This window comes from Pollachius pollachius, assembly GCF_949987615.1.
Source record: "Pollachius pollachius genome assembly, chromosome: 2".
Classification (NCBI taxonomy): domain Eukaryota; kingdom Metazoa; phylum Chordata; class Actinopteri; order Gadiformes; family Gadidae; genus Pollachius; species Pollachius pollachius.
This window is the reverse complement of record NC_136935.1, coordinates 32,517,241-32,541,353: the sequence shown is the minus strand read 5'-3', so window position 1 is coordinate 32,541,353 and position 24,113 is coordinate 32,517,241. Positions and strand designations below refer to the sequence as shown.

Genomic DNA, 24,113 nt, shown 5'->3' with positions numbered 1-24,113 from the left:
GGGAAGGTGTCATACAAATGTATACATGTCATAGTTGTATGAAATTAAATGTGTTTTCCTTTCAACGCTACCAAGGAATACTTTTATGGCCTTTCCCTATACCGTGTGTCAGTTAGCTAGTTTCACTTTCCTTGACTGCAAAGGAAACCATCCGTACTAGTTCTCATCGCTTGCCTTGTTTAATGTGCTGCTGTTTTCTACATGCAGGCTTGTCTTGTCACTCTGTTCCTCCTGCTGCTCCTCCTGCTGCTGCTCCTCCTCACTGTCGTCCGAGTAGGTCTCCTGACCGTCTGAGAAGTTCTCCTGGTCATCAGAGTAGTGGTAGCTTTCATCCGCCGACTGGACGCTGTCCTCCTCGTGACCTCTTACCAAGCGCTCCCCCTTGCACTCCTCCTCCTCTTCCTCCTCCTCCTCTCCATGTTTGGTCTCTCCTTCAGCGAGGTCTGAGCCCAGGCTGTTGACATCAAGGGACTTCTTCCGACTGCCAACAGGGGAGTCGGAGTTGCAGCTAAGCAAAAAACAAACAAACCAAATTATTCAGATCAACAGAAAAAAAATCAAATTGTGCCCTTATTTTGTCCAACTAGTTGGATGGTGTGACCAGTGGATGGTGAGATGTAACTAATGGGCAGATTTTTTTTTACATCTTGTAACGGCTACTGGACATTACACCTGGTGGTAAAATATGTCCCATTAACACAGAAAATACCTAGATCTGGAGGCGCTAGAGGTCTTGTGTACGGACTTGGGAGTACCGTTTCCTGTCCTAGACAGGAAGTCGTCCGTCAGGCCACACCCGCGCAGAGCCTCCGTGTAACGCCGCTCTACTGCCGTCTTGGCGTTCCTCTGGGGACAGAGATTACTTTTATCGATCCCACACAATATTATAATTTATCTACAATATTCCATGACTCTTTGTTATCTTACCGATGTCTTATAGACGGTCAGATTTAGGTAATGCATTAGTCGTTTCTTGCTATGTAATATTTTAAATATATTGTTAAAGATGTGTGTTGTTAATACAAAGCAAGGCAAAAGCTGCAGCGTAGGGGAGAGGTAAAGGTTTTTTCCCCCGGTTCTCCGTTTGAAAGCTCTCCTCCTCTTCCCTCCACCTGCTCCTATCATCTCTCACCTGCGCCACTTGTTCCAGGAGCAGAGGTCTCTCCTTCACGCGCTCCTTGATCTCCTTGATCTCCTGCTGGTACTCCCTCTTGCGCTGGAGGTCTTGTTTCCTGGGAGAACAGAGGAGCAGGGCTGTGTCCACATTGGCCTTGGTTGGCCACCGCCCATCACCCAAGGAAGACAAGTCGCCCATGACCCCAAATGGATCTTTTCTCAGATCATCCATATCAGCAGTTTTGCTGTTTGTTCACGTCCCTATTATTGAATGTTCAGACCACTGAATTAGTCTGCACATGCCGAGGAGACTTCCAGAGGTGTATATATACCAGCACCCTCATGCCACCTCCAGCTCGACATAAAGCAGCTCTGGTTAAGGCGACTAAAAACATTTTCAAACACGGACGAAATTAAGACATCTAACATGTAGATGATATTTTATTATTATATTGACATTAGATCAATATTTTGTTACATTTCCAGTCTATTTTATTAGTCTAGTCCTTTATCTAAGAAACAGTCCCAAAGGGCTTTAGAGGCCCAGATTAAACCACTCTTAGATCTAAACCCTCTAAAGGAGAAGAATCTCCCTAAAACCCATAGGGGAGAAAGCTTTAGAAGGAACATAGAGAGGGACCACTCCTTCAAGGGATGCTAGGAAGGCCCACTGTCTTTCTAGGGATGGTTAAAAACCTTGAGAAGGAACACTGTCCTCCTCTGAAGGATTGTGTTGGGTATTGCATGAATCTGGTGTAGTTTTGGTGTAGGTGTTGTAGTACTACGGGCATGGATACTGGACTTGGCTCCAAGTGGTCCTACCTGAACTCCCGAAGTTTGACCGGGCAGGTCTGGGCGAGGGCCAGGTGGGGGTCGTTGGCCTGGGCACGCCTGAAGATCACCTTCTGCAGCTTCCGCTGCCTCCGCCTCCTCTTCTCCCGCCCGTTCTCCTCCTCCTCCTCGGCCCTCCTCTTCTCCTCCAGAACCTTTCTGCTCGAGGGGGAGACAGGCCAGTCACACAAGGAGGAGGTGGGGGAGGAGCATAGGGTGCTGATGGGATCAGGCATTGAGGTGGTGGGAGGAAGTTCAGTCTTAAGGGCGGTGAAGGAGGCGTTCCATGACCCATAGGGAGGCTATAGGGTCACTCAGTATACAAGGTGGACGAGGGGAGGAGGAGGCGCATATGGGGGTCATCCGTAGCAGTGGCACCACAAGACATGCTCTACAGGAGACTAGGGTGTCTACACGGCAGACATGCCATCTAATTCCGCCGATCGGGGGTCTAAGCAGATGGGACCCCTGACGTGAACCTCTGGAGATACCTCACAGCCTCCTGGCGTTTCTTGGAGGCGTCAGTGACCTTTGCTGGCAGGAGCTCCAGGCTCCCGGAAAGGGAGGAACAGAGACTGGAGGTGGGCGTGTGGAGCGCCCGGGGCGACACGTAGGGCCAGCGGGTCGGCTTGGGACTCCTCTGCTCCTTCTCCATGCTGGCCAGGACGCGGTCGCGGTTGGAGGCAATCTGGGAAGTCCTCAGTGTGAAGGGCTCGCAGGAGGTGACCGGCCGCACCTCCTTGCGGCTCTCCAGGTGCTTCCTGAAGAGGCGGTGCTTGGCGTCGAAGTCGGGAACGTCCACGTTGATCTTGGGCCTGTGCGAGAAGTCCCCTTCTCCGGGAACCGGCTCCTTGCCCTTCTTGCTTTGGCTGAGGCTGCGAGCCAGCATGCTGGGCGGCATGGCCGAGCTGTGCAGCATCTCCTTCGCCCTCATCTGCATCTTGATGGAGCGGTACAGCTGCTCCTCCTTTGCATGCTCCCCCGCCGCGGCCGCGTACACCGCCCTGGGCACCGGTTGGGCCCGGAAGGGCTTCACATCCTGCTGGGAGGAGGCGTGGGGCTGTTGCTGCTCCCGCTGCTCCTTGCGGCGGCGCTCCCGTTCCAGGAAGCTGAATGGCTTTGGGGCGATGCGGAGGTTCTGCTCCCGCTGCTGCTCCGTGCGCTTCCGCTTGGGTTGCCCCTGCAGCTCCTCGTAGAGGGCAAGGCGCACGTGCGCGGGCACGGGGCTGGCACGGAAGGTCTTCTGGCACTCGCTGAGCTCCTCCAGCTGACGCCGCATCTCCGCGTTCTCCAGCTCCGCCTCAGAGCGGGTCTTAACGCCGCTCTGCTGTCGCTCCACCTCACGCCTGGTCATCGCGAACGGCTGCGGGACCGTCACACGGTGTCGCCATGCTTCCCCTTTGTCCTCCCCCCCCTGGTGGCTCCGCCCCTTGCTGTCCATCTTCCCCTTCCGGCCTCCCCCAGCCGGCAGACTGTGGAGGGAGGATGTGGAGGGATGGCGTTGTTGGGGGTGGAGCTTGAAGTCTAGCCACATGTTCTTGATTTGCTCCTTGGTTGAGGAGCACAGGCCTTCCTCCTCTTCGTTGCCAGCCCCCTCGTCTTCGTCAGACGAGGGAAGAGAGACCCTGCGGAGCTCCAGGGCCGAGCAAGTTTTTCTTAGCCCACATGACATCCCTGAATTTACATCAGCGCACAGGAACCTGAAGGAAATAAAAGCACGGTAACTCACAGTGTACACATAGTATGACTGTAAAACACATAGTATCACTAGAAACACATAGTGCCCAAATAAAAACACATAGCATAGCAACAGACATGCAAAGTGTAACAGTAAAAACACTTTTAGCATTCTTACTAACACATAAGATGCATATGTTTTGTAGCTACTCCCATTTTAAGCGCTTAGGGTGGCCTCTGGCTTCAAAAAAGATTTAGATAAATAAAGTCTGTTTACCATTTAAAATAGGTTTTGTAGCTACTCCAATTTTGATTGTGTTTTTTTTTAGTTTTCAGCCTCACTTGAGAGGGACTTTGTAAAGAAGTGCAGTCTGCTAAATCACTAAACCTAGAGCGTACCTGCTCTGCGTGCCGGGGTCCCGGGGGTCCGGCTCGGGGGCCAGGCCACTGAGCTGCAGCTTCTTGCGGTACATGTTCTCCAGCTCTGCCATGGTGCGCAGGTGGGCCCGCTTCAGCTCCTCCAGCTTGCCGTAGTACTCCTGGTTGGAGAAGAAGATCTCCCGCAGGTGGGGGTGATCTCCCTTACCGGGAGCTCTGTAGTCTGGCCCGAAACAGATCCCTCCCTGCTCCTCCTCCTCCTCCTCTTCCTCCGCCTCCTCCTCGTACTCAGTGTCTGAGAACTCCATCTGGTGAGGGTCGAGGGTCAGAGGTTTCCAAAAGTACATGAGACGCAATTTACTTTTCCAAATACACCCAGAAGTACGATGGGTCAACCAAACTCCAGCCCACCAGTTGGTACATTCCACCAAGGAGGTGACTGATCAGTGACTTGATCTTATCATACATCTGGGCAGAAAGTCCCATTTCTGATATCACTAGTAAATAGATTTTAAAATGGCTTCTGATGACTGACCAGTTAATGAAAGGTGTGAATGATGTTTGTCAGAGGGCCAAGGATCTTGTATCCTTCCATGGCTCCATTGACTCATTTAATTAGGGATTCATTTATGGGTTAGAGAGAACATTAACATCTCTTCTTTCTCTGAAATGGAAGCATATTGGGTCGATCTGGAATGACTTAACTTCAAGGATCACAACCTGAACCTCAATTCCTGTTGAGGAAAGGATTTAACCTATATATTTTACAATGTTGTGCATTAATTTAGCTGTTTGTTTGTTTGTTTGTTTACTTATTCAAACTTGCCGGGGAGCTTAATTCCGACTACAGGAACACATTACAATTATTTTGTTTGAATATGTATGTTATGGGTCTTTAAATGGCCAGTCCCTTTGTATTTGTGTGTGTGCTCTCGTGCATGTGTGTCTATGTGTGTGTGTGTGTGTGTGTGTGTGTGTGTGTGTGTGTGTGTGTGTGTGTGTGTGTCTATGTTTGTTTGTGCGTGCATGTAGGGTCGGGGGTAATTACAAGAGGCTTCAGGGACCATAAGCCTATTGACCATATGGCCGGCCGCTCCTGTGTCGGCCTCTCTCTCTGCGTCATGTTTGGGTTCAGAGTTGGAAAACTGTGATTTCATCACGTGTGAAACGTCCAGCTCCCGGGTAAAAGAATAAGGAAAATGTTGGTATGGAGGGCTCATCAATGTTTACGTTGGCACAGCCAGTAATAATCGGTGAAGATGCCAGGGGTAGTTCAGCAGTCATATCTCCGCCCCCCCCCCCCCCCCCCCCTTAATGTTAATTTATAATAAAATAGAATGATGATTTTTTAAATTAAACTAATTGCCTTTCCTTGATTTAACGAGTCTGAAATGCCCATCATCGCAGACCAGATCCATTGGATGTTCTTAATCCCGTGCAGCCCATGGTGTAACCTGCTAGAGTCTGTCCAATTCTAATAGCAGGCTCATTTTTGACGACAAAACAATATCGTTTCTATATACGACTACTTAAGAACAGGTGTATATATTTTAAAACTATCAAAACGCAGCACATGGTACGAGAGCGTATAAATGTACCTCCTCCTTCTCGTAGTCGCGTTTGTCCATATCCTCGTCGGCGCGGGGCAGAAGTCTCTGCCGCTCGTATAACGCTAGCGGGGTCTTCCTGTGCGGGTCGACCGGCGTTTTCAAGCAAGACGTTACCAACATGTTGGTCCGGTGGGGGTCTGACATAGTTTAGAAAAGTTATGTATTAATTATGGAGGGTATTGGGTAAAGTCGAAACGGAAAGAACCTTGACTGAGATCTATGACGCGCCGCCGATGTGCGTCCCTGGCAACCGAGAGACGCGCAGGCGCAGAGAAAGGAGCGCTTATTGGACTTCAGGCTTGTTTGATGCGTACATTATGTACTTTTTAAGTGTCAAGCACCGTGTTTTGTTTGATACTAGTTTAATTCAAAATTGTAGTTTTGAAACAAATACACGTACCAAAACATACCACAGCAAATGTTTATAAGGCAGTGTCTAAATAGTCATTGAGTATAACTGTTTAACAACTAATTTCCGAAAATAGTCAATGATTATCCTTGTAATCTGCTTAGTTATATTAGGATTATCTTGTTTGACATGTGCTTCCATATAATTAGTTGCTTTATATTAATATCATGTGCAAATGATTCCAGCATCTTCACAAAATACACAGGCTTACAATGTAACAAGGCAAAAGTCAGTCAGGTTTCAAAAGTAAAGTTCTATTTTGATTTGTGAGCATCCGCAAGAAAAAAATCGGGACAGTTTATGTCATAACACTACCAGCTTACAGATCAACAATCAAGAAACCTGAAATGAGTGTGTAGTATATTGGCTGTACAAAAAACTTGCACGCAACATATTTGAGGCAGTAAAGCGTTTTTAATTTGTTGTAGCTACTCCGAATGCTTCCACGGTCGTCAACCTCATTTGAAAGCCTCTTAATAAAAGGGTCTGCTAAATGAGACAGTGGGATCATTTTATTATATGACCAGACGTTCTTTTATACAGTTTCAGTGATCTAGTGTAGCCACATGCATGTATATAAACAACAACACAGAAAAGGAGTGTCAAAAAAGAACTGTTTTAATTTAATTATGCAACATACAACTAAAGAGGACGTGAAGACGAACAGATCTCGGTTCCTTGCGGTTCGAGCAGGCTTCAGCAAGTTCAGTAACGGTCCTCTTATCGGGTGTTCACCTGCGAGACAAGAACCACACCTCAAGGTTAGGAGACGCACCATCATACAAGACCTCACATTCACTTACGTCACCAATCAGTCAATGGGCTAATATGTTCAGTCAGTCTGTTTTTTAATTATACAGTTTTAAAAGTTGGTTCAAATATTTTTAGAAATCCCGGCCTTTAACAAAACATGCAACCTGTAATGAACCTTTCAAAGCTAAACTGTAAGCTCCTGTGATGGTGTCTTCCCCACAGTGGTCAGCTCTGTGTTAACGTGTGCGGCGGGCTATGTGTGTCTTACCACGTCATCGATCTTGAGGATGCTGCGGACGGTCTCGGTGGCGAGGGTCAGGGCGCTGATGGAGACCAGCAGTGGCTGGACCACCAGCTCTTCCAGGATGTTGGAGATCCCACCCTGACAGGAGAAAGGACAGCAGCGCATCAACACCGGAACACAGGGAGCTCAGCCACCAGACGGCTCTCGCAGCTCATTCATGTGTTGGGCAAGTAAACGAAACCATTCGAAAAGGATTTATTTTTCTTAAGATGACAAGGCACTGCAAAGCTCCCACACAGACCGAAAGCGACCCGCTGAAGGTAAGCTGTACCACAGGATCGGCAAGTAGAGGAACTGACCTTGCGGACGTTGATGCCGGCCGTCTTCTCCCCCTGTGCGTGTCTGTTGCGGAGCTCAGTCACTGTGGAGATTGGGTTGAGGCCGGCGTTCTCTGCCAGTGTGGAGGGGATGACCTCCAGGGCGTCGGCGTATGCGCGCACACAGTAGGCCTCCATGCCCGCCAGGGTGCGGGAGTACTCAGCCAGCCGCAGTGCCAGCTCGATCTCCGGGGCACCTCCTCCAGCGATCAGGGCTCTGGGGACGATTAACAAGTTAATGCAAACTCACTTGTAATTAACCAAAACAAATCAGAAACCATCAAGAGCCCCAACTAGACGCTGCAGGGTATATTAGCATTTACGATGCGACTCACAGCCTACAACGGTTTGGGTTTGAACTGAGTCCTTGAGCAAGGTGAGCCTAAAGCCTAACGGCTCGTCAATGACAGGCATTTTAATTCCCTGCAAGTCGCTTTTGATAAAAGGTGCATGATCAAGAATTGTTGATCGTGAGCGAAAGAAGAATTTCTAAACAAACAGGATTAATTTACATTTCCCAAATTAATTTATAAGTGAAAAGAGGCCATCTCTTCTCGTACCTTTTCTTGACCAGGCAGCGGATCACACACAGGGCATCGTGGATGGAGCGCTCTGCCTCCTCGATGACCAGCTTGTTGGAGCCTCGCACCACGATGCTCACCGTCTTCCCTGGGCTACTGCAGCCTGTGATCTACACCCAGAGCAACACCACCTTGTTAATACAATACACCACATTGATACAAAACAGAGGAGCTACTCCATCTCATGTTAATACAATACACCCAGGAGCTACATCAGCTCATTTTATTACAATACACAGAGGTCTTAAATAATCTCGTTAGTCCTCTAGAGGTGATTTGTTCCCTTTTGAGTGTTAAAATCATAAATTAAAATTATGGTTATTATTTTAGAAGCATTTAGTTGAAATTCTCCATCGGGAAAGTAAATAAATTAAATGCACAGGTCAAAAAACAAATGCATCCGGCAGTTGCAGGCCATCACATTATTTTCTGTCATTACAATTACTCACCAACCCAGCAACCAGCAGTATAAGTGTAGATCTTGTCGTCTTATTTATAATATTTATAGAATTATTATATATAGAATTTAACATTCTATATATTTTTAAAAAAAAATAACGCTTTTCTTATTTTGTTTGATTGTGTGATTGGTTGTGCAGTACCTTGACCAGCTTGCCGGAGCCATCCAGGTGCACCTCCTCAGCCAGCTCAGCGCTGCCCAGCATCTCAGGGAGGAACTGGTCAATGTGGGCGATGGGCTTGGTGCCAATGGTCTGATGACAAGGACGTAGAAACACAACGTTGTTCTCGTGCACAACCCCTCTCATCCAGCAAGCACCGCCAGGCATATCCATCTCACAAAGCAGCGAAAGGTCTTGAAATGCAGCAGGCTGCAGTTCACTTACTGGCCAGAGTGCTCAGTAGTGAGATGGCACATCTGATCTGCACATCGGGCACCACTTTTTGTTGACCCCTGACCATCCTGCAGGTAGCAAGCGAGCTAGCAGAGAACCTCACCTTGCAGATGAACTCGATTTCTTCCCTCTCCACCTCCTTCACCACCATGATCTTCATCTTGTTGAGGAAGTGCAGCGCCAGGTCACTCATGGCGTCTCTGTTGACCAAGGTTATGGCATCAGGGTCAGGTCTCTCGAAGTCAAGACGCCCCAGAGAAGATAAACCACCCTGAGCCTGTAGACTAGCTAGAGAAGACAGCCCACCCCAAGTCTGTAGACTACCTAGAGAAGATTAACCACCCTGAGCCTGTTACTAGCTAGGGAAGACCGACCACCCCAAGTCTGTAGACTACCTAGAGAAGAAAGACCAGAAGATAAAAGATAGTGTGACATTTTAAACCATGTTTGATTAAGTTATTCTTTACACCATTTTAGTGCTTGTTTGAGTGTGATAGTGGTTGTCCATGTCTTTCCTAGCATATTTTCGTTGACGCAAGTTTGTATGTGTGTTATTATATGGTATGTGTGTGTACCTGAGGATGGACTGTTGGTGGAGTGTGTTTGGGGGTATGTGTGTGTGGGCGGGGTGTATACCTGAGGATGGACTTCTGGATAAGCAGCACGTTGCAGCCAGACTTCTTGACCTGCTTCACCAGGTTGAGGATGTAGGCCCTCTCCTCCCTCAGGACCCGGTCCATCTGGGCGTAGTCAGACACCACGATCTGGTTGTCCATCTGTACACAGACACAAAGTAGGGCCAAGGCCAATTCATAAACATACACTGCCAGGAATCTGCATAGAGATTAGTGACCTGCCTTGGCAGGTCCCCACTCACATCGCTTTGTTGAGGCCGGTCACACATAGCACGGCATTAACAGTTCAGCTCAACGTGGTTGTAAAATATGCAATACACAATCCCGTATACCCTTTACATTTGTCGTTGCATTAGGAGGTAAAAAAAACAAGGTTCTGATCATTAGGTGTGGTTGTTGAGTGCGCAGCCTGGCTACTTACGTCAGTCTTGGGAGGGGAGAGGCAGAACTGAATGAGCCCGATCTTGGCCTTCTCTACACGGGTAATGCTGGTGCACACCTTCTGGGTCAGAACCAGGCCCTCCACCATCTCACAATCATCAATGGTCCCTCTAAAAACCCAAACAGAGTAGGTTGCATCAATCAATAAAATGGCGGCTGAACACAAATTTGCAAATAAATGTTTTTTTCTCAATATACGCTTTTCCATTCATATGTGTTGCTTTGTGTCCTTAGAGGTAGCGGAAGGGAGGCCGCTACACCGAGTCAGACTAAAGGAAAGTCTCTGTATCCCATTTCAGTAGCCACACATCCCGTAGAGTCAGATGAGCGGTAGTAAGATGGGAAGTCGACATACAAACAAATCTTGTCCATTTTATTCGATCATAAGTATATTTGTAGACTTAAAAGTGAGTGCTGCCTCAATGAACAATTTCAGTGTTTATGATTCCCATAACATTCCATTGCCATCATTATTATCGTCATTACCCAAGAGGGCTCACAGGAAATTTCTGAGCTGTTCGATTTGAAACATTCATAAAAAAAATAAGGGTCTACAGGTTAGAAATCACATAAAGTTTCTGTATACAAGAACAGACTAACAAGGGTTTGTCGCAAAGAAATGGTAGCCCTAAAATAATTACTCCTTCTTGTATACATAATGCCACAATTAACCAATATAAAATAAAATTGTACAAAAAGTTTGTGCCTCTGTGTGAATTAAGAGAATGCAACACAACAAGAAAGCATGAATCCAAGTTACCCGAGCTTCTTCACCACAAGGATGTCGTGCAGGTCCACGCTGGTGGCGGTGGCGGGGTCAATCACCCTCATGACGGCGTCCACGCTCATAGGCGCCAGCAGGCTGGAGTACTGCGACACCACCTTGGAGCACAGAGAGGTGGTGGCGCTGTTAAGCAGCGTCTCGCGGTCGCTCAGCAGCACCGGGGAGCTCATGTCAGTCAGGATCTCGACTCCGCGGTCCACCGCCTTCTGGAAGGACTCCGAGATGGTGGTGGGGTGGATGCCTGCACACATTCAAATATTTAACATGCTTGATCCCTCACACTTTGTTACTGTCCAAGTGGCACCAGTGAGAGTCAGAGAATGACTTTCGTTTGACGTCATCCTAACAAATTTGGTCACATCCCTTTTTTCTAACCATTCATGTATGTAAAATACATTTTAACTAAATTGTAGAATGTTTTTATTGCATAAGTGGTATTTTTAACCGCCAGTGCCTCAACTCTTTGCTCACAAAACAACTCTTTGGACATCACCTCTTCTTACACCAAATATCTCTACCTACGAATAACTGACTAGTGATTAGGAAATATGCTTGTTTTTTTTTTTCATTCCTTGTGATGATCCAGACGCTATAATATATCCATCTACATTTATATATCAAGAGTGCGGCAGAAAATGTTTCTCAAATATATGCTATTTCATTTATACATGTGCCTTTGTGTCCTTAGAGGTAGTGGAAGGGAGGCCGCTACATCCATTCAGACTAAAGGACAGTCTCTGTATCCCATTTCAGTAGCCAAACATCCCGGTGAATCAGATGAGCGGTAGTAATATGGGAAGCCGACATACAAACAAATCTTGTCTGTTTTATTAGATAATAGGTATGTTTGAAGACTTTGGTGCTGCTTCGATTAACAATTTCAATGTAAAGGGAAATGTTAATGATCCTCCAACTCATTAGGTAAATGAGTAAATGGGGTGGAGGTTGAAGTATTTGTAGAACTTCTCTTGACATCCCGACAGTAAATCAATAAATCAATTGCTTGACATCTGTGCGCACACTTTCAGAATAATAATTTAGCATGCCCCGATTCTTCCACAAGGCTAGACAGGCCTAAAGCTATTGAGCTAGTCATGTGATTTGCAGAGTGGCTTTCAAGGGAGGCTCGATAGGAGGGGTGAGATTTTTTGTGACTGTTGGTACCTTTCTGCAGCAGCCTGGAGCAGGATTCCAGCAGAGCTCCGGCGATCACCACCACCGAAGTGGTGCCGTCTCCAGCCTCTACGTCCTGCGCCTTGGAAAGCTCCACCAGCTGGAAGACGGCATTATAAAAGATTCATCAAGGTAGAGTTCAGATACAAAGCACAAAATGGATAGACTTGGCTGAACTTTACAATATTAGAGGGATTGGGCTTTATAGTACATGCATCTGAGATTAACCCAATTTAGAAGGTGACATAATACCACCAGGTGTGAGTGTGATTAGCCATTACAAGCCGTTTTGAAAATCAGCCTCTTCTTACATCACAAGTGGGCGTGTCCACCTAGATGTATGACGGCTAGATCAGCAGAGATTGCTTCAGTCCACTGGATAGGCTGGTAGACTGATCTATCCAGCACACATCTAGGTGGACACGCCCACTTGTGATATCAGAAGGGGCAGATTTTCAAGACGGCTTGTAACACTAATCCCACTCACACCTGGTGGTATACTATGTCACCCCGAACTTCGACTGCCATTAAGATGCTTGTGTTAAGTAACGTGGCAGCAAAAAAGCCCTGAGTGTTGACAAACCCCTCTATGGTTTGGCCCTTCGTGGGGAACGTACCATCTTGGCTGCAGGGTGCAACACCTGCATCTTCTTCAGGATGGTGGCTCCGTCGTTCGTGATGGTGACATCACCCTTCTCGTCCTGGATCTGAAACGCAACTCTGTTAACTTCCCCTTGTAGACAGTCTTGCAAAGATGCTTCATCTGGTGGCTGGCTATAGGACGAGATCTTAGCATTAAACTATTATACTGACCATCTTGTCCATCCCTTTTGGGCCCAAGCTGGTCCTGATGGCATCAGCGACAGCTGTAAAAAAATAAATAAGTGGATCGCTTAATTTCCATCCGGAGCCACCCAAATGCAGAGTCATTGAGCAACCTTTTATGGTCATCGTAGTGGTCAGACCACCACAGGTCTTATTTATTTTTCTAAATTGATTTAGACACAGTGATGGGATCCAAGTTTGTATTTTAAAAAACGTTAAAAAAAAAACCAAAACTTAAGGAGACCATAAAGTGCTACATCACTTAACAGGGCGAGTCATGTGCATCTTGCATCGTCACAGCATCACTTGATGAGCATGGACTGTTACTGTTAGCATGGACTAGTGGCCTCGTATCAACCGGACGCCGTAAAGACATTTTAAGTAATGCAAAGTGACTGTACCTTTTGCTGCAGAAATGTTGCTGTAACGGATTTGGGCCGGCTTGTCGCGATCCACGTACGCCCCTCCTTTGTGTTTGCCTCCACTTAGGGCTCTGGGAGCCATCATTGCTTCGGGCATCGTGAGTGATATTTGTCTAGAATTGGTAACTAAACCCTATAGTTTGGGTCAAATGTAACCAAAAGTGAAGATATTCCTTCCCTGCTTCGGATGAGGTTGGATTCTTTTTTAATTCCCGGCCCGATCAGAAGGTTCCAGATCTATCTTCCGCGACACACCGGGTGAAAGGACCTGCCTGTTTATGGCGCTCGGCAATGACGCGTTTTAGTAGTCTAGAAATATGCCATGCGGCTGACATGTGCAAATTGATTGAATAGCAAACCCGGTGCATAAAGACAGTAGGAAATTATTTCTGATTTTATGTTACTTCGATTTTTACATGGCCTATATATAGTTTAATACTAAGCAACCTATATGGATAAAGTTAGAAAGAACCGATTTCTTGACATGTAACGTTAATGGTGTTTTAGTTCATATCTTGGCTTATTCAATATTTTTAGGAACGACAAAACTAGTGTCCTCATACCGGTTTAGATAGGGATGATAGTGTAGATTTGCCTTGTACAATACATCTGGTAGGTGTATCACCACAAGGTTACATCGATGCACATCACTTCCGATCGGTTTGCTTTAAAAGTAAATACGATGTTTATTTATATATAGTCGAGATAACATGCTGTTCAGAGCTAATCATTTGGTCAAATATTTAGGTAATATATTATAGGAGTTTAAGAAGTGTAGGTGATGCCTGTTGTAGGACTATGCTGATGTATTTTTATATATGAGGGACATTTCAATGTCTGTATTTCTGATGTCATGGGGATTATTGATTGAATATCGGAGTTGAAATAAAATGTATAATATAATTGGATATTCTTGTGCAGTATTGCCAACCAAAATATGGACAAACTGCTTGACGTAGGAGCTACAGAAACATGACCCCTTCTGTTATGATCACAGGATGTTATGTGTACTGTATCTAGGTTCAATCAAATTGAAATTGAACTGAATTGATCTCCTTAATGTTCTCCAGAGCTCAGTTGAGAAGATGCTCCCCCTGAAGGAGAAGGACAAGCCGGTAGTCCAGAAGCTGCTCTCTGCCGGCTGCTGTGCTCGCTGTGTGCTAAGGTTCTGCTGCGTGCTGGTGCAGTCGCTCTACAGACAGCCTGTCCAGGTGGGTCACTGCAGCAGAGAACCATCATGGCTCAAACTAATGACTATCCCTAATGCTAGGTCATATACCTCACCACCATTGTGGGAAGCTACTTGATCTTAAAAATAGTGGTCTATGTATGTTAAGGGGGCCACCTGTTGATGACGCTAAGCCGTTACTTTTTAAGGGGTAATACTTTGTTAATCCGTTGAGAGAACTGCAGGCACATGTTCAACAGCCAACCTGGATCAGTCCAGAAGCAGCATAGCAGACAAAGCTGACAGCATAGCTACATGGTAGCGCTCTGCTAAGTTGTGATCTGTGTATCTCTTTGTCCACTCTTACATCTAGGACACCTTGAAGCAACTCCAGGACTTTGTCAGCGATTTGGACAGCAACACATCAAATGAGTCCACAGCAGTACCAGAACCACATCCAGCATCAGGGGACCAATCCCATGATGCAACAGAAGTGAAGCAGGGCGAGGACGAGAGCGAGGAGGGCACCAGGACAGCAACGGAACAGTCTGACGACCCGCCGAAGAAACGCATGAAACTGGACGATGGCTTGAAAGGCTCAGAGGCTTCTGCTGGTTCCGGAGATGCTGAGGCCCCACCAGCACCAGCGCTGGGCCACTGCGTGGTCTGCCTGGGGGTCCTACAGGAGTACTGCAGCAGAGATCACGCCAGGAAGGTGCGGGCCAATCACAACTTCTCGCCTATTGAGTCCCATGACGTATATATAGTCTCCCAAGACAGATGAGGGGCTTGCGCATTCTCTCTTTGATGCTCAAGCCTTCAAGTCTTTACTAAAGGTAGTCGCTTTTTGAGTAACTGGATACAGAAATCCAGAACTGGATTCAATGTATTTAGGTTTGATTGGTTGGTGTCTGTGTACAGGTGGCCGAGGCAGTGAAGACGGAGGACTACCACTTTGACACCATCTTGTTGTCGGTGTCCCTTCCCGCCCAGCTCTGTGTCCGAGAGGTCAGTGGTAAAAGGGAAACTTTAAGCTGCTGTTGGTAAGATTTGAGATTTGTAAAGAGAGAGCAGAAGGCAGTGAGATTGAGACCACCCGAACTAACACAACCCCACTATTAAGATGACGCTGTACATGTGATGTGATTGACAGACAACATGGATTCCTTGAACCAATTAGGGAGAGATGCCCCAGTCAGAAATAAATGGGGGGCAGTATATAATGTAAATAGTCTCATAAAGGCCAATTTAACTAAGATAATAAGCGCATTTAATACACTAATAGTCGATGGATGGATGTGGCATTTCTAACAAATTACACTTAGAAAAGAGCTCTCGAATCTAGCAGCATCAAGCCCATTTGAGCCTTTTTTGTGAACCTACTTTTAGTTCTAAAAATTCCTGCGTTTAAACTGGTCCGATTGTTGTGCATACAATCATGAGTCTGTTGTTATTCAAGAAACCACCCATAAAATGAATCATGTATATGTATATAGCTTCCAGGCCATTAATGTGGAGGATCTTTCTCTCTGTGCGTTACTCAGCATTCCTGTTGGCTCCACGTGAAGAAGGAGATGAGGTCAGTTTTGGTACAACAGGGTATCTGTTGGGAGGTTTCCGCCGTAGTTTTGCTGACTTTTGCCAAATTTCTTTGATCTTTTTGTACATATGCAAATATTTATATATTTGTATTGTCTTCAGCATTATTTTTGTGTTGTTTACATTGGCTTGCATCCGTTCCATTCTCTTTCTTCTATTACTTTGACCTGGGAAACTGTAACCCCCGGGATCACTACAGGGATCCGAATCTGATGATGGTTCTGCCCTTTCTATCCGCTAGGGAGAAGGTCATGACCCGGGTGAAAGATGACATCGTCCCGCTGAAGGAGGCCTTCAAATGGTCCGTGCAGGGCCTCATCGCCACTGAGCTGGGGGGGGTGTCCGTGGTCACCAGGGTAACGCTACACAACTCTCAGTCATACATCTAGCAAAACTGTCGATATGATCACATCTATCTTTGCATCTACATTTCTACTCTTACTTTGGGTGTAGAGTCATTTTTTACTTGTAGTTTTATCCTTTTTGCTCTTTTTAATTATTGAACTATCCTATATTGTCTGCTGTGACATCTGAATTCATCATTTGGGGTGAATTAATTAGATCTTATCTTTTATACCCTAAACTGTATTCCAATTTCCATGTGGGAGCAATATGGGTGTGCTCAGAAGTTAGAACAGGGCGTCTCGGGGCTTGAGGGTTGCTAGTTCAATCCCTTGCTTGCTAAGTGTCCCTGAGCAAGAACCCTGACTCCTTGCTGTTCTTGTTGAGCTGGTTGTTGCCTGGGATGGTTGGTCAATACTGAGGTGCTTACGGTGTGGACAGAAATGGACACTGTGTTAAAAACAAATGCAATCCATCTGTAATGTTGTGTCGTCTGTGGTGATCTTTCAGAGTGCTTTCGAGGTCGGCATGGAGTTCAAACACAGCCAAACTGACAGCGACTGCCATTTCCTGTGAGTCCTGATCCTTGAAAGAAAGTTATCTCAGGGATGAACCTCGTTCTCTACACCTGTTCGAATTTGTGCCATGGCAACATGTTTGTTTAGTGATGAATTAAAAGGGTTTGCAGACACATGTACAGTGGTCTTGAGTGTGGAGTGTTTTTTACGATGCTCCTCTAAAGTATAAGCAGTCCTTTTCTGCCCTCCAGTGGCAAAAAGTTATCTAATTCAACTTTAATTTTTTTGGTGAGTATGGTTTTCCATAACCCGAATTTGAAGATAATAATCTGATGGATATTTCCCTTTGCTTTCGCCAGTGCAACAACGTGCCCTGATTGCTTCAGACCCACCAAAAACAAAGACGTAAGCTTACACTTGAATCCCAACTCTCTTATATAGATAGAATTCACTGACTTTCATTTTAAAGTTGAAATAATGCATGAGCGTTCATGTCAACATGTTGTGTTTATTTAAGCCAAATTATTATAATTTCTTTTTTTAACTAAGGTTGTGGAATTGTAGTGCATCCATTTATTATAATTATGAGTGTTAACAGACCTTCCTGAAGCTGTGATCTGCGTTGGGTCTATATCAGCCCTGAATAACCAGACCTGTGTGTGTGTGTGTGTGTGTGTGTGTGTGTGTGTGTGTGTGTGTGTGATGATATCCTTGTGTGTGTGTTGATCATCTTGTCTAGTCTGTGTTCACCAGGGCAGCGGTGATCAAAGCTCTGGAGAAGATCCCCGACAGCAAGTTCCTAATGTGAGCTTTATTAAAAAAATAAAAAACTGTTCAGATATATTTATATTGAGCAACTCTTTTTCTATCGGTTCATGGTCACTTCATGTTCAGCTGTACTACTGGTATGTATCTACTGGTCCCCACTGTTCAGATGGTCTTCTAATGGTCCCCTCGTGGTTCAGCTATATATCTACTGGTCCCCACTGTTCAGATGGTCTTCTAATGGTCCCCTCGTGGTTCAGCTATATATCTACTGGTCCCCACTGTTCAGATGGTCTCCTATTGGTCCCATCGTGGTTCAGCTGTATATCTATTGGTCCACACTGTTCAGATGGTCTTCTATTGGTCCCCTCGTGGTTCAGCTGTATATCTATTGGTCCACACTGTTCAGATGGTTTTCTATTGGTCCACACTGTTCAGATGGTTTTCTATTGGTTCACACTGTTCAGATGGTTTTCAATTGGTCCACACTGTTGTTTCCTATTGTCCTCCTCATGGTTTCAGACACTACCCAACTCCCCCCGGCCGGCCAACCAGCATCTGCACCTCGCAGGCCATCCAGTGTCTGCACACGTCTATCTACGTGGCCGGTACGATCCTACAAAACTCTCCACGTCCAAACAGCTGATCTACTAAATGACGCAACAATGTTAAAAAGAGAATAATTGTATCTCCACTGATGGGAGCGGGAATATCTGAGGCAAAGGCTTCGGATGTGTGGAGAGAGAGAGAGAGAGAGAGAGAGAGAGAGAGAGAGAGAGAGGGATTTTCCGTTTCTGATACATATTTCGGATGTTGCTTTGTCAAATTCTTTGTTGGAAGGAATCGATATTTCTTCTTCTTGTCGTTGTTATTGATCTTCTGGTTTGTCTCTGTATGTATTGTGAGTGTTTCCCCGGGGAGACATACATACAGGGGCTCACGCTTGATGAGGTAACCTTCTTCTTCTTCTTCACCTTCTCCTCCCACGTGGCGTCCAGGGCGGTACAACAAGTACTCCCGCAGCCTGTCCCAGACCCCCTGGATCATCGACGGACGCCGCATGATGGAGTCGTCTGTGGAGGAGTTGATCGCTGAGCCCCTGGCCAGCTCCTTTAAGTCCAAAGGTCAGCCCCCCCGAACCCTCACAGCACTTATAAGCCGCTGGAGCTAAAATCATATTTTGCTTACTGACATAAATGTAAATGTTGTTACGGTATTAAGTGTATAAACTTCTTCTGTTTCCAGGATTCAATTTTTCCTCTTCCGGGAGAGAGGACGTGGATGTTCGGACGCTTGGAAAAGGTAAAACTATGAAGAGTTCATTATAATTATTTATGTGTGTGTGTGTGTGTGTGTGTGTGTGTGTGTGTGTGTGTGTGTGTGTGTGTGTGTGTATGTATGTATGTGCATACATACATACAGTGGGGTAAAAAAGTATTTAGTCAGCCACCAATTGTGCAAGTTCTCCCACTTAAAAAGACAAGAGAGGCCTGTAATTTTCATCATAGGTAAACCTCAGCTATGAGAGACAAAATGAAAAAAAAAATCCAGAAAATCACATTGTCTGATTTTTTTTAAGAATTTATTTGCAAATCATGGTGGAAAATAAGTATTTGGTCACCTACAAACCAGCAAGATTTCTGGCTGTCACAGACCTGTAACTTCTTCTTTAAGAGGCTCCTCTGTCCTCCACCTGTTACCTGTATTAATGGCACCTGTTTGAACTCCTTATCAGTATAAAAGACACCTGTCCACAACCTCAAACATTCACGCTCCAAACTCCACTATGGCCAAGACCAAAGAGCTGTCAAAGGACACCAGAAACACAATTGTAGACCTGCACCAGGCTGGGAAGTCTGAATCTGCAATAGGTAAGCAGCTTGGTGTGAAGAAATCAACTGTGGGAGCAATTATTTGGAAATGGAATACATACAAGATAACTGATAATCTCCCTCGATCTGGGGCTCCACGCAAGATCTCACCCTGTGGGGTCAAAATGATCACAAGAACGGTGAACAAAAATCCCAGAACCACACGGGGGGACCTAGTGAATGACCTCCAGAGAGCTGGGACCAAAGTAACAAAGGCTACCATCACTAACACACTACGCTGCCAGGGACTCAAATCCTGCAGTGCCAGACGTGTCCCCCTGCTAAAGCCAGTGCATGTCCGGGCCCGTTTGAAGTTTGCTAGAGAGCATTTGGATGATCCAGAACAGGATTGGGAGAATGTCATATGGTCAGATGAAACCGAAATATAACTTTTTGGTAAAAACTCAACTCGTCGTGTTTGAAGGAGAAAGAATGCTGAGTTGCATCCAAAGAACACCATACCTACAGTGAAGCATGGGGGTGGAAACATCATGCTTTGGGCTGTTTTTCTGCCAAGGGACCAGGACGTCTGATCCGTGTGACGGAAAGAATGAATGGGGCCATGTATCGTGAGATTTTGAGTGAAAACCTCCTTCCATCAGCAAGGGCACTGAAGATGGAACGTGGCTGGGTCTTTCAGCATGACAATGACCCCAAACACACCGCCCGGGCAACGAAGGAGTGGCTTCGTAAGAAGCATTTCAAGGTCCTGGAGTGGCCTAGCCAGTCTCCAGATCTCAACCCCATAGAAAATCTTTGGAGGGAGTTGAAAGTCCGTGTTGCCCAGCGAAGGCCCAAAAACATCACTGCTCTAGAGGAGATCTGCATGGAGGAATGGGCCAAAATACCAGCAGCATTGTGTGAAAACCTTGTAAAGACTTACAGAAAACGTTTGACCTCTGTCATTGCCAACAAAGGGCATGTAACAAAGTATTGAGATGACCTTTTGTTATTGACCAAATACTTATTTTCCACCATAATTTGCAAATAAATTCTTTAAAAATCAGACAATGTGATTTTCTAGATTTTTTTTTTTCATTTTGTCTCTCATAGCTGAGGTATACCTATGATGAAAATTACAGGCCTCTCATCTTTTTAAGTGGGAGAACTTGCACAATTGGTGGCTGACTAAATACTTTTTTGCTCCACTGTATATGTATATATGTGTATGGTATGGTACTGTGATGATGTCATATCCTTCGCAGGACGTCCATTTGCCATGGAGATGCTGAATCCTCACCGCTACAGATTTACCAAGATGGAGATGAAGCAGATACAGGAGGTAGACACACACACACACACACACACACACACACACACACACACACACACACACACACACACACACACACACACACACACACACACACACACACACACACACACACAAATTTAAACCTTGCCCCTGTAACCCTCCAGACCATCAACACGTCTTCTGACAAGATCGCCGTCAGGGATCTGCAGATCGTCACCAGGTGCGGAGTGATGTTACACCACCTTCACCTCTGCATGTCCCTATTCCCACACCTGGAGAACCAGAGATCCTAAATACAGAGACACCCGGCGACCTATAGACCCAGACCCCCAAACTCAAATATAGATCCATAGACCCGAGAGAACCGCAGGCCCAATTGAGTATATGTGTCTAGACTCTTAAGACCCTGGTCTGGGCCAGACCTGACAGTGGACTGTGTGTTCCCAGGGAGTGCATGGGTCACATGAAGGAGGGCGAGGAGGAGAAGACCAAGTCCTACACGGCGCTGGTCTGGACCCAGAAGCCCATCGAGAAGGACGACATCATCTTCCTTGATGACATCAAGGTGAGCATCAACACTCGGTTTCCATAGAAACCCGACTCCTGTTCACGTGAAAACCTTGAAGCCCTATTATGGCAGATGTTGATTGGGTTAAAACTATGTAAGAGATACACGTGGAAAAAAAAATCAACACACAACAAATGTGTAACGGGTCAAAAACCTCGGTATGACACTTTTATCTCAGGTAATGGATTTGGTGTTTTGAAAGGAGAGTTGTTCAGACCTAAGTAAGGAGTTAGTCGTGGGGATTGACCTTTGACCTCTGACCTCCAGGAGCTGACCCTGGACCAAAAGACCCCTCTGAGGGTCCTGCACAGGCGCGCCCTGGCAGTCCGGCAGCGCGTCATCCACAGCATGAACGCCAGCTTCCGCGACCCGCACCACTTCTACCTGCGCCTCAAGACCCAGGCCGGCACGTATCCTCCCAGCCCCAGGGGTCTGCATGCGGGGGCTAGCGGGGGTTCATTAGCGTGTCAATTTTAGCCTCAACTTTTTATCCAAAGCAAATAATAGGAGGTGTACTTTTCTATTTGTGGTCTTCATTTTATTGATGAGATACATAATGTTTATTATATTTGACAAATGTTGCCATATTATTTCTTCAGTTTTGTTTGTAAGGTGTAACTAATCTAAATCTTAAGTACCTCCTGGAAACTGCTCCCATATCCCCTGGTACGCTACTCCCGATAGGGAATCACTCATATAGGGGACACTTTTATCCCAAGGGACTTGAGTGTTAATAGACTCATGTCATTAAAGAGCAGGTAGAGGTTAGGGGAATCTTGATCTCAGCTCCAGCAGCTCTGTTTTGTTATAGCAGAACTTCTGGGGTCGAGACGGCACAGAGCTAGGTCTTTATTATTTATCCTCTTGGGATAATGTCAAACCACTACATACCTTTTTTGGTTCGTCCATAATGGGAGCTATGTTATATCATATGCACATGTTGTGAGGGCAGATCTGGATGAGAGGGTGAAACTTTCCTCCACCGGAGGATGGTGGCTTCTTTGGGTTTGTTGTGAGGCAGAGGATTTTACAGAGGATGGTGCATGACCTTAACACAGAGGACCAGCTACATCAAGGAGTTTGTGCACGGAGACTTCGGCCGCACCAAGCCCAACCTGTGTCAGCTGCTGAAGATGGACACAGACATTCTGGAGTTGGATGTGGAGGTAGGAAATTGTCTCACTAGTTATTTTCAAAGGGGAAATCCAGGGAAAAGTACCGGATCGATGACACGAATAGTCCAACTTGGCCGGGATTTCAGTGCAGACTTTCCGAGACTTGATGTTTAGAATGTGATTTTCTTTTTTTCTTTTCAGAACACGCGTTTGAAGTAGTACACTTATTTAAGAAAATAGCTGACCATGAGGGTTTCCCTTTAAGTTTGTACTTAATTAATTTTAATAATTTGAAACTTAAGTTATTATAGGAAGATGTTCAGAGCTTGTAATCTCTTTTCCTTGTCAATAGTAGTATAATTTATTATTTTAACCTATTCTCACTTTACATTGTTGAGGACTCCTGCAATGCAAGCATCTCATCGCTATTTATGGCTGATGCTCGCTGCCTGAGTTTTGTACTTTTGGATGGTTAGATCTGAGCTGTGGGTGGGGTGAAAGATAGTCTTTACCATAGGTTCAAGAGGTTCTCAATGTCTCTCTGTTGAAACTCAAACAAGCCTCAGACATCTGCCTATTTAAAGATCAAACTCTTTGTTTCATTGAGGAATTAAATGTGAAAGATTTGGTTTTGATAAAAAAAAAAATTGTTTCCTTAGTCTGTGGATGTGGACTGGCCCCCCACCATACCAGAGTGACCAGCCCATCCCATGGCCCAGATGATGGCCTGGCCTCCCACAACGATGAACCCTTCGCCACCGCTTCCGGTTCAATCTATTTAACATCACATTCAGATCCTATAATCAAACGAGAGAGCGCTCGATGTAACCACTGCCTCTGATTGGCTCGGAGTAAGTGCCTGCTGATGTCACAACGCACAAACCTGGGCCAATCAAAACCACCCAAGAGGACACTGTCCTGTGTTTCAGTGTACGGTATGTCTTGTGGATGCCGATAACTTAATCATAGCTTCAAAGTACATCAAGGTTTGTGTAAAAGTTGCCATATGGAAATAGATTCTGTGGCCTGATTATTTTGTAAGAAAGGAGAGAATCGGTCGTGAGCAACATATACAGGGTTTAAGATTAGTTGGGATTATTTCGTTTGTTTGATATGAGTGGCTTAAGTAGATGCCAGGACTTTGGTTGTTACATTTGAGTTTTAGTAATTTTACATTTGTACCTTAAGTTCAACATGTTCGCTTCTTTAGGGAATGAACGTTTCACTGGGGCCACACTGCCAAGTCAGCTGCAACAGAGTTTAGCACTCGTTTTCACACTTTTTTTGTTCGTTCCTCTAGTTTAAGTCTGCTGTCGGTCAGTATGCCAGTGTGGTCAGTACGGTGCATGCATATCAATAAACAACTCGACTCTGATGCGTGTGAAACCAGTCAAATGATTCCAGTGCTTAACAATGTCATGAGAACTGGACTACAAAACCAAGCATGCCCTGTGTCCGTCCGAATGCAATGTTCTATGTGGACCGGAGGGTGGACGGTTGCATGCTTGCCGGGCTGTCAATAAAATTGATGTTTTCAATGAGTTAACTCATTTGTCCATTTTTCATATCCCATGAAATACAATCCAATTTTTGGTTTGGGATACAATAACGTGAGCACCGCAAGAGCTAAATTAAATTTAAAGGGGAGGTAGACAACTGTTTTAGCTGAATTAACTTTAAACTGGAGGTAAACATCTGTTTTAGCTTAATTAACTTTAAAGATGAGGAAGAAGACTGTTTTAGCTGACTTAACTTTAAAGGGGAGGTAGAAGACTGTTTTAGCTGAATTAACTAAAGGGGAG

The 24,113-nt window shown here is 45.6% G+C and overlaps 3 protein-coding genes across 4 annotated transcripts; 1 reads left to right on the top strand and 2 right to left on the bottom strand.

Moving 5' to 3' along the window:
* Positions 1 to 156: 156 nt before the first annotated feature.
* On the bottom strand, positions 157 to 5,756 carry fam161a (FAM161 centrosomal protein A; the record flags this gene model as incomplete). The annotated part of the gene is made up of 7 exons (XM_079758880.1): positions 157 to 508; positions 710 to 846; positions 1,082 to 1,232; positions 1,939 to 2,106; positions 2,439 to 3,647; positions 4,024 to 4,310; positions 5,601 to 5,756. The coding sequence occupies 7 exons, from the start codon at positions 5,754 to 5,756 to the stop codon at positions 157 to 159; spliced, it is 2,460 nt and encodes an 819-aa protein (XP_079615006.1).
* Positions 5,757 to 6,618: 862 nt separating this feature from the next.
* Positions 6,619 to 13,363, bottom strand: cct4 (chaperonin containing TCP1, subunit 4 (delta)). Its single transcript, XM_079758885.1, has 13 exons — positions 13,090 to 13,363; positions 12,677 to 12,729; positions 12,481 to 12,570; positions 11,855 to 11,963; positions 10,667 to 10,931; positions 9,887 to 10,016; positions 9,467 to 9,606; positions 8,934 to 9,030; positions 8,579 to 8,689; positions 7,956 to 8,086; positions 7,378 to 7,612; positions 7,043 to 7,156; positions 6,619 to 6,756 (listed from the first exon to the last, which is right to left on the bottom strand). The coding sequence occupies exons 1-13, from the start codon at positions 13,205 to 13,207 to the stop codon at positions 6,742 to 6,744; spliced, it is 1,608 nt and encodes a 535-aa protein (XP_079615011.1). The 5' UTR covers positions 13,208 to 13,363; the 3' UTR covers positions 6,619 to 6,741.
* Positions 13,364 to 13,433: 70 nt separating this feature from the next.
* pus10 (pseudouridine synthase 10) lies at positions 13,434 to 23,801 on the top strand. 2 transcript variants are annotated; one of them, XM_079758884.1, is made up of 18 exons: positions 13,434 to 13,485; positions 14,181 to 14,321; positions 14,652 to 14,993; positions 15,200 to 15,286; positions 15,823 to 15,857; positions 16,119 to 16,233; positions 16,730 to 16,791; positions 17,097 to 17,142; positions 17,477 to 17,541; positions 18,025 to 18,110; positions 18,501 to 18,626; positions 18,748 to 18,804; positions 20,579 to 20,655; positions 20,793 to 20,848; positions 21,076 to 21,193; positions 21,464 to 21,606; positions 22,263 to 22,362; positions 22,971 to 23,801. In XM_079758884.1, the coding sequence occupies exons 2-18, from the start codon at positions 14,196 to 14,198 to the stop codon at positions 23,007 to 23,009; spliced, it is 1,680 nt and encodes a 559-aa protein (XP_079615010.1). In that variant the 5' UTR covers positions 13,434 to 13,485; positions 14,181 to 14,195; the 3' UTR covers positions 23,010 to 23,801. The 2 variants fall into 2 exon arrangements, with proteins under 2 accessions (XP_079615010.1, XP_079615009.1); XM_079758883.1 differs by having other exon boundaries at positions 13,455 to 13,783.
* The last annotated feature ends 312 nt before the right edge of the window (positions 23,802 to 24,113 follow it).

Bases quoted from the DNA above. Each gene is read 5' to 3' on its own strand.
- cct4 (XM_079758885.1), bottom strand. From the start codon at position 13,207: ATGCCCGAAGCAATGATGGCTCCCAGAGCCCTAAGTGGAGGCAAACAC. The intron at 9,607-9,886 runs GTAAGTAGCCAG...GTCTGTGTACAG, and splicing joins TCTCCCCTCCCAAGACTGAC to ATGGACAACCAGATCGTGGT. The intron at 7,157-7,377 runs GTCAGTTCCTCT...TTCTCCTGTCAG, and splicing joins CCGGCATCAACGTCCGCAAG to GGTGGGATCTCCAACATCCT.
- pus10 (XM_079758883.1), top strand. From the start codon at position 13,751: ATGCACATCACTTCCGATCGGTTTGCTTTAAAA. The intron at 16,234-16,729 runs GTAACGCTACAC...GTGATCTTTCAG, and splicing joins GGGTGTCCGTGGTCACCAGG to AGTGCTTTCGAGGTCGGCAT. The intron at 22,363-22,970 runs GTAGGAAATTGT...TTGTTTCCTTAG, and splicing joins TTCTGGAGTTGGATGTGGAG to TCTGTGGATGTGGACTGGCC.